The 9,577-nt window shown below is 40.5% G+C and overlaps 1 protein-coding gene across 1 annotated transcript; it reads right to left on the bottom strand.

Moving 5' to 3' along the window:
* Nucleotides 1-727: 727 nt before the first annotated feature.
* On the bottom strand, nucleotides 728-8,908 carry LOC141920043 (snaclec bitiscetin subunit beta-like). The gene is given in 7 exon segments (XM_074816728.1): nucleotides 728-748; nucleotides 750-835; nucleotides 1,108-1,237; nucleotides 2,241-2,372; nucleotides 3,551-3,582; nucleotides 3,585-3,683; nucleotides 8,824-8,908. Coding segments are annotated over 7 exon segments (585 nt in total).
* Nucleotides 8,909-9,577: the final 669 nt, after the last annotated feature.

Raw genomic sequence — 9,577 nt, forward strand, 5'->3', positions numbered from 1 at the left:
CAAAGGAGCTTGCAAGTAACTGATGGAGTCAAAAGCAATAGGGGTGCTTATAACTAAGGAAAACAAAGTGAAAATGTTTGCTTTTGGGGAACACAGTCACAGATCGTATTGAGAACTTAGACAAAACTAACCATGATAACAAGGGTTTTTTTTAACTTAACAAAATGTCATCCTATGCAGTTCACAAAGCGGTGCACCACCTCCTGGGCCCAATGATACACTCATGAGTTCTCCCTGTGATTTGGGCCTCATCTTATGGCTCTATCGCAGTTTATTGAACTAGCCATTTAACTACTTAAATATTAACAACATTCAATTAACTTTCCTTGGATCTGTCTGGCACTAAGAAGGGAAAAATTCTAGGGTTTAAAATGTGTGACTTAACATGATTAAATGGTGAAATGAATAATGTTTTAATGAGTGATTTGTAATTATTTAATAATTAAAGAGCTCATGAATATTCTTGAACACCCTGTGGAAAATCTAAATTGTATGCTGATTTCATCAAGCATTCAAATCTAATCAGAATTTATTTTTATAGCATCGTTTTAAACACAGTCTACAAGAACATTGCCATAATAATACAAACAGAACAGAAAAGTGTCATACTATAATAGCTCTGCTTTTTTAGTATACGATCTTGATTTTTCCTTGGAAAAGATTTTTCTGCACTAATGGGTTGCAGCTGAACTATCTTCCAAGTCTCACAGCAGCCAGTCAGGTTTCATCAGTGGTTCAGTGACAGGTTAAATGTCCATCAGTTTTGGTTTGTAAACACAGATGAATGGTAGTCGCTTGCTGCAGGGAGATCCGTCCCATTCACCCCTGCCTGGAAACAAAGATAAAGAGACACCACAATGGAAAACAAGAAGATGTAAAAAAGAAACTTTTTCACTCCTGACATGAAATCATTCAATCTCTGGAAATCCAATTTTCTTTTAATTTGTGTTTCCATAGTATGTACATTGCAGCTTTGGGCAACATCTTAATAAGATGATGTTTTCTCTAGCTAATCCTGGAAATACTCACCCCACAGGGATAGCAGAGTTTCAAGAACAAGGTAAACTATCTGAATCATAAATCATCCCAGGTTTTTCTTAACTCTGATATTCAGGGTCAGGCAAATTTTTATGTTAAACAGGCTGTTAACTAGTCCTCCAGCAGCTCTGAAAAGGGATAACAGAGGCCTCTGGATGAAAGTTGTCAGAGATCCATCACACCATTTCAAAGATGACCCCTGCAGGCAAAAAAACCTCCAGAAGCTTAACAGAAACTACAGGTTGCCATTCAATTCTGAAAGCAGTTTGGTACGTTTATATTTGCTGGGGTGGAAGAAGGACTGAATGGGGTTCCTCTTCCACATGGATGTCGATACAGTTATTGCTTGTGGGGATATCATTGTCCTGTAGAGCTGCATGAATAATTCATTTTTAATTCCATATTAGATTAATTTCACCTCATCCTCTCTTCATGAATTGTCCTCAAATAAATTGTAATTTTCTTGAATACATTTGTTATTCAGAATAGACTATAGCACTCATGAGTAATTCATTGCAGGTAGGTGACATTCAGAATTCGAGATGTTCAGGATGGACCCACAGGTCATTGTTGTGCCCTGTTACATGGGTAGAAATTACAGATTCAAGTTTCTACTTCCAAAATGCATTTACAAATCTGAAATTCGCTTACTTTTACTATTCTACAACGCTAATTCTAAATTCACCATATCAGCAATAACCAGTAGATTCATTGGCTGGAATACTTGGAAGTAGGAAGACATGCCGGATAAATTCATTAAAAGAATCTAAAAGAAAATATTCATGCAAGATTTTTATAACACCACATCTAGTCTAGTGACCTGACATTCTGCCAAACAGAGGTTAAATAGAGAACTTCTTATCCACCGTCCAGCTTGTCCTTTGAAATTTGTACCTCAACTTTCCTTCTTTAGATGACATAAATGGAATATGATGTTGATCAGAGTTTATCACTTCAACTTTATTTTCCTAAAACTCCATCTTCCCTTATTCCCACCTCACAAAACCACTGAAAGATAAAAAACCATAAACTTTTGATAACTCCTTAGTTTTGTTAAGACTGAAAAGAATTTCCATGCCTACAAAGGGAAACTATTCACTTGAAAATAAAAGCATTTTTTAATAGTAGAATTTTTTGATTAGTTGAGTCATAAAGTTCTTTCAGCTGATGTTTGTTTTCACTACTGGTCATGGAACACTTGCCTTTTGGTAATTTCCCCCCATCCAGAACTGGGTTTCCTTCTGTCCCTGAGCAAATTTATGAAGGAATTCATTCTCATCTGCACTGGCGATGTTAGTTATGTGACCTCTTGCCCTTTCAGTCTAACAGTTTCTCTGCACAGTAGAGAGGGTTAAACATAGATGTGAAATGGCCTGAGCTCTGTGAATAAGAGGCAAACAAAGGAAAATGTGGAACAAATGATTGGGGATTGTAAAGGGACAGGGCCATAAAAGTCCAAGAAGGGGAAATCTAATAGAAGTAGAAATGTGAAGTGACAGCGAAATCCATGGAAAGCTTGCATTTTCAAAGGGAAGGAAATCACAGATGGGAAAAGAGAGGAACAGAGAGAAGGGTTGCTCAAAAAAATAAAAAAACCAAAAACCCCAGCTAACTTGGGAATGGAGTAGACAGTTCTCTATTCTGAGTCTGTCCAAACAGGCTGGGTCCTCAAGAGTTTTCCTTTGGTAGGGAAACCTTGCATCTTGAAGCAAAAGCACGCATTGTGCGCATTATACTGTACTGGCTCAGGAGAAAAATCTTCTCTTCACCATCCTGAGGCATTTAAATTTCACACACTCTTGTAGACATGACTCAAGAAGAATAGGGCACTCCAAGTCAAACATTTATAGAAGCATTTGTGTTTGTCTTCTGAAACATGCTGCAAGTATTTTTGGTACAGGGCTTTGAAGTTACAGGGTTCACCTGATATAATCTGAGCAGGTAGCAAGGTGAAGTCAGAATGTCTTTTAGCAAGTATCTCTGGTGAGGTTGAAAAATGGTTCATTATTCACAAGGGGTTTGATAAATCACAGAGAGTGATTTATCCAACCCAGTAGGCATCATGTTGTGTGTTGTGTGGGAAGCAGAGGGAGGAACTATAACCTATCAGTTTTGTGTCCAGTTACAGTCAAGGATCCCCAGGAGCCTCCTTGATTTCTCTTCATTGGTGTATTATATATGCCTTATTTCACTGCATGAGGAAAATAGACCCCATGCTCACAACCCTTGACATAATAAGGAAGACATGATAACAAGAGAAAGGAATAGAAGTTCCAGAAGCTCTAAGTTCCAAACAGGAGTTGACTTGTTGTTACCTGAGTGTGTCCTGTGGTGAGACAGAGTGCAACTAACCTCACCAGCAGCACTGAGCTGAGTATCATGTACTTTTGGTCAACACTGATACACAAGAACAGAAGCAGAAAGGGAGGAAAAAAAGAGTCAGGTACAAGAAAGACAGTTGTGGGAAGTAGAGAAGAAATGATGAATACTCCTGTTCTGAAGAAGCCAGTACCTCAGCTTGGGTCCATGTCATTCTCTTTTGAGTAAGTAACGGTGACCTTTGTAACTAACCCAGCCTTTCTGAGACAGATTTTGGCAGGTCTGTTTTGCAGATGAGTCCAGGTGAGATGGGTTAGGAATTAAGTCTGTCAAATATTAGGGGCAAGAACCAGGCATTACAATGTTTGACTGTGGAGTTCTCAACACCAGAAAGAAACATAGAAAAAACACAAAAGGAAAGACTCACTCATCTTTCCAGAAGACAAAGTATTATCTCCCTATTATCTCTTCTGATTTGACTAAGCTGAGTTCAGCATTCCAGAGGGACATTCAGTAAAGTAATACTACAAAATGAAGGGCAAATGCTAGTAGATATTCAGGGTCTCGCTTTTTTCCCCTTATCTTCAAAAAAAAAAAAAATGTTAAAAGGGATAAAGCATCGGTGTATGAAGAGCACTAATTTAGGAGTCAGATGCCATTTAGGTTATAAGCAGAATTATTTTGCTGCTGTCATTACAGGGTCCAGTGGGTGCAGCTGTGCTTCAACAATCCATTTCAATGCATGGTGCAATGCATCACAGTTTGCGGATTCTGCTTTGGATCTTCCCCCTGGAGACACACCAGCAGATTCGGCAGGCCAGCCCTGAAAGGTGTGCAGGCCTTCGTGCATTCCCAAGACTCGGCAGCAAGCGGTTTGGCAAGCCTGGAGTGTAGTGTATTAGTCTGTCTTTGCTGGGGAGGACCTGTCTTTGCAATAGTAATAGGAATTTCAGTCTGGTGCATCACGTTGCTTTAGAGAACAAAACAGATCTGTCAGACCTGAATTAAGATGGATTTTTGTTGAAAGTTCTTGGAATTGATTTCTTTCCAGTTTCCTTCTTGGTAAGTAGTCAGCACAGTCGGGTTCAACTTACAAAATATCATTGATTTCTCTCCCCAAACCACAGATGATTCAGCTTGTAATTTTCTCTACAATTATAGAGCAGGTCTCCTTAGAAACTGCTTGTATCCATTCAAAGTTTCATCTTGTGGAAACCACGTTTCCCCTCTCTTTGGCCAGATGTGCTTGGCATGAGTCCAGACAAAAAAGGAGGAGGAAGGTACGATATTCTCCTGCTCCTGTTCTCTCTTCTCTGCTTCCTGAAAGGAGATTCACAGCATTACAATTTCATTGAGTGCTTTGGTATCTCAGATCATCCCAAGTGGTGGGGTCAGCTATAGGGCTTCTCATGACTCTGCGACAGAAACAGCCAGCATGTTGCATAGCCTTTCCCCTCTAAAATAGGACAGGGTGCAACACAGAGGTCATGGTTTCTCTATCCTGATATAGTGTCATGCTACCAAAGGCTAGTTAAGCCAAGCTGATTGCACAATTGCCTCTGCCTTGGCTGGCTGTCATATGTTTCTCCTCATGTACAACTTCAAAAACACACAGGGGAAGTCTCCACCTTCTCTTGGCATCCCCTGTGACCCTTAAAGTAACCCATCCTCATGCAGGGACTCCCTGTCATGGAAATTGCTTGGCTTCTGGGTTTGAGAGATAGGCTCAGATAAACCACAGGATCTAGTTTGGACAAATAAATCATAGGACCTAATGACAGTTTGCAGAGCTTTGCAAAAGGGAAGCTTGCACTGGGGCAAGGTCACACGCACCTCTGCTCTCCCCTCAGTACTTTTCTGAAAAAGTCAAGATAACATTAAATTCATTTTACATTTATAAAAAAACCCCTCAGATCTTCTGCCTTAGTAACTGCAAAGTGGGTCTGTGCTGGCAACAGAGGCAAAAATGTCAGAGTTTGCCCATGTTTTGATCTTAACTGTGCCACACACAAGAAACATCCAGAGGGATTAAATTTCAATCATTGCAGTGGAGTGGATTGACACTTGCATAAAAGATGTTGAAATCATATCTGTTGTGTGGAAAATTTACATTCGTACCATTTAAGACATAGAGAAGGCATAAGGAATAAATAAAAACGAAAGTGATGCCTCTGTAGGACAGAAAGTTGCAGGTATGTATGAACGTGTTTCTATATATAGCATACACACACTTACGAATGTGTATACACATTGTATATATATACATATGTATATAAATGTGTAGATACATATGTTTGTGTACATATGTGAACTCACATGCACATATGCATAACAGCTATGCAGAGGTATTAAAAATATGCAAAGAATATTAAACCCCACTACCTTACTAATAAACTGAGAGGGATCTAAGAAAAGATATAACAAAAAAAGAGATAGATCCCAGTTTTATGAATGTGTGCTCTTCTTTTCCTTTATTCCTTCCTCCTTTTCTCTGTAGGGAGAGAAATCTTTGTCCCTGAGGTATTTATATCACGTCAGCTTTTGCCAGCATGGTTCTTTGTTCTGGAGAAAGGAACTGCTTCCAGTATTATGCCTGAAAGCTTTTGATGTACCAGTGTTTTCCCTCAAACACAAAGGGCTGAGATCTGGTCTTCTGGATACCTTTGTGTACACTGCTTTAAATGTCTTTGTGTATCAGGCCCTTAATCTGAAAAATTCATTGAGAAATCACATGGGTTTGGAGGGCAAACTCCTGTCTCAGAATGGGAGGCAGTATGGGAGACAGTCATCACTCCAGCATTTCAGCCAACACTGTAAAATTGTTTTCTGAGGCTAGACAGTGTGCATGTGGAGATTTCACTTGTGTAATTTTTTGGGTGTACTGTGGTGTGGATAGGTGCCCACTCATCTCTGTGTCAGCTACAGGGCAACACCTAACAGAGACTTTGTGTAAACTGTTCCTTTGGGAGAGGATTTTCACATAATGCCAATATTGAGGTCTGCTGGTAGAACAATGTTATGGGACAGAGCTGAGAAGCTTTTCAAGCTCTATTAAATTTACATAGGCTCCTAACCATTTCTTAAATCCTGCTCAAACATCCTTGTGTACAACAAATAACTTCCCAAGTCCCTTAAAAAACCACTGATGCATAGTGCACATTTGCACTGATGCTCTTATTTCAAATTCAAATATTTAGTAAAGGAGCTGAAATGACCTCTTCCTCTATACAGATGCAGGCTACAAATACACCACTAGGCTCAGAGAAATAATTTCCTTAAAATTACTCTTGACTCTTAACTGGGGGTGGGATATATTTTGGTGAGGACATACTTTTTACAGACACCACAGCCTGGAATCCAGGTTTTCCCTAAGATGGGCAATGTGGGTGGTTTTCAAGAGCTTGCTCAGCAGTCACTGAGATCTAAGTGTCCAGCAGCTTTTTGTGGCACTCTTGGAAGTCTGCTCTGGGGCCTGTCTCCAAGAGATGTTTGTTGATGCCTCTTACATACAGCGCAGGAGATCGAGATCTGAAATCACACCAGGAAACTCCTTCTAGATGAGATTGTTGATGTACTGTCTGCAAAACTGCACTTGACTTCAGAAAGCTTCTTTGTCTTCCAAGTAATACAATGAAAGATGCATTCTGTCTTTTGTGATGAGCAGCAGTGGATGATTATCGTGCTAATTCTGTGAAACAAGGGGAAATAAGTGACCAGAGTTTTCTACCCACTCTTCAGTCTCACCACAAAGTTTTTGTAAAAGACGTCATTTCCAAGTGCTTGTCATTTGCAAAACAGCAGTCTCTCCACTGCAGCTAGATGCATGGAATTATGCATTTCATCACCTCTTTTTGTTTTGTTCTTGATTAATCTGTGAATTAACTGTGATCATCCCAAATGCATCTATTACCTGGTGCTATTGACTGCACACTTTTGACAAATAATCCTGAGCTTGTTGGCTCTTTGTGAACAGCCTTATTCCAAATATTCATGCAGATGCATAAGCCATGTTGTATTCTTCTTTCTCCTGACTCGATGGAATTAATTCTCAGCAGTAAGGTTTCAGATTGTGAATTAAAAATCTGATTTCTATGAATATCTTAGAATACTTATTAGAAAGTTACAGTCTCACTCTCTTGCTACTATGTTTGTAGTAAATTGGTACAGAAAGTTGTAGGGTTTCAGGGATCACATTTTAAAATGGGATTTTTAGATTTTCAAGATTTTCAACAGACTTCACAGCCCACAACCCCCCAGTGAAAGTCAGTGGGACACTGCAATTCTGTTTCATTAGGACTTAAATGAAATGTTCCGCCTCTGCCTTATTAGCACAGCTGAAGCTGGCTTGTTTGAATCACAAAACATTTTCAGAGGATTTTGCTGGGTCTGTTCTTTCTGCCTTCATGAAGATGTCTGTTTGCTGTCTGGTTCTCATAGCATGGACATGTTCTGCTTCCCAAAACCTCTGCCTGATGTTAGGATGCATGATGCTACTCATTTGCACTCCAGCTCTCAGCAGCCTTATGTATCCACACAGAGATGGTTTCTGAAGGCTGGGCAGGGGTTTCACAGGGAGAATCAGAGCAATCCGATGGATTGCAAAACAGCAAAGATGTGGTCATCCGAAAGAAACAGCAGTGCAATGGCTGAGGTTGTGCAAAACACTTAGATCAGGTCCCAGAGCTCTCTGTCACACTTTCTGTCTCCTTGTCCTCTACCCCTGTGTTGCTAGGATATTTGTCAACAGAATGGAAATTATACTGTTCCTGGGGAGAAATAGAATTTAATATTAATACTGTCTCCTGTGGAAAAGCAAGAGTGAGTCAGAGCTGAATAGAGTTTGTTTTATATACGAAGTCTTTCATTCTGCAAGGTAACTCAAAGCACAGTGCTGTGAATTTAATGCTACCGACTCGGGTGGCTGTGTAGGAAAACACAGCAGGCTTTATGCATTAAGCAGAAACGTGCACTGCTGTAGCCATTAGGAGCAGTTTCACTAACAAAGAAATAGGAGAGAAATGCTCATCAGAGTCTTTCTCAGTGGGCAGTATTTGATAAGTGCCACAAGAAGCTTTGAATACACACTGGGCTGAAATCAGGCAGGATCACCTTGTTTTAAATGAACTCTGCTTTGTCTTTGCCTTCCCCTTTATTTATATTCCTCTTCAAAATGAAGCTGTTCTGCTCTCCTCAGCAGTGACTCCCATGTTCATGCTGTCCTTTTTTTCCAAACAAAATAATATAATACAATTTAAAACATCAGGATTCAAAATACAAAGCTCAAAATAAGCAGGTTTGTCTGCTCTTTTAAGTAGGAACTCCACCTTTCCTTTCAGTGACTTTTCTGTAATGTCTCATTGTATTTGTTCTGTGTCTTGTCATGTCCTGATAATATGTCCTAGCAGATGCTGTTATAAGTAGCTGGTGGTTCCCCACACTTTAATTCCCTGTGGGGAAGAACGTTACCTGCTGAAGTAACCCTGCACAGCTCTGCATGCTGGTGTATGGATATCGCTGCCTGGTCAAACAAACCCAGCAAACGAGAGGCCATGGTTACTTCTGTTCTGCTCTGAGATGCTGCTTTCTCTGTTTGTGGCCAGGCATGGACAGATATAAGAGGAAGGAGGAGAGAAAGGATAACAGAGCTGGGGAAAAAATATGGTGTTTTGTTGATGCTTGCAGGATCCAAGGCAGATGGTCAGTCACAGATGGATGCTTTGGGATGGCAGGTCAGCCACAACAGCTATCACTCTGGTTGCTGGCTCTCTTCCCCAGTTAACTGTGTGCCCTGGTCATCTCTCTCTCTCTCTTTTTTTTACAGATCTTTCCCAGTCTGGGCAGCTCTGGATGGCTCATAACATCTCAGCCTGTTGGCTGCCGTACAGTCAGTCTCAAGATGGCTGAAAAGCTGAGTGCAAGATGGAGAGAAAAGGCAGCTGGTGGAAGAGGAGTTTTGAGGGAAGGTGAGACAGGAGGAGTACATATTTCTGGGTCCTTGCCCATGCAGTGGATGTGATTGGGAAGGGCTCCAGTGGGGATCTCATGGAGCTACTGTGATTCTTCAGGTCCAGAATGGCTTTGTTACTGGCCTAGAGCAGATGCAGGCTGGCCACTGCCCTTTCTACAAGTCCTCCTTCCCTCCCCCATTCACTTGTCTTTTTTTTTTTTTTTTTTTTTTTTTTTTTTAAGGAGGCAGAAAGGGAGACAGACTATCCCTTCA

This window comes from Strix aluco, chromosome 2, assembly GCF_031877795.1.
Source record: "Strix aluco isolate bStrAlu1 chromosome 2, bStrAlu1.hap1, whole genome shotgun sequence".
NCBI lineage: Eukaryota > Metazoa > Chordata > Aves > Strigiformes > Strigidae > Strix > Strix aluco.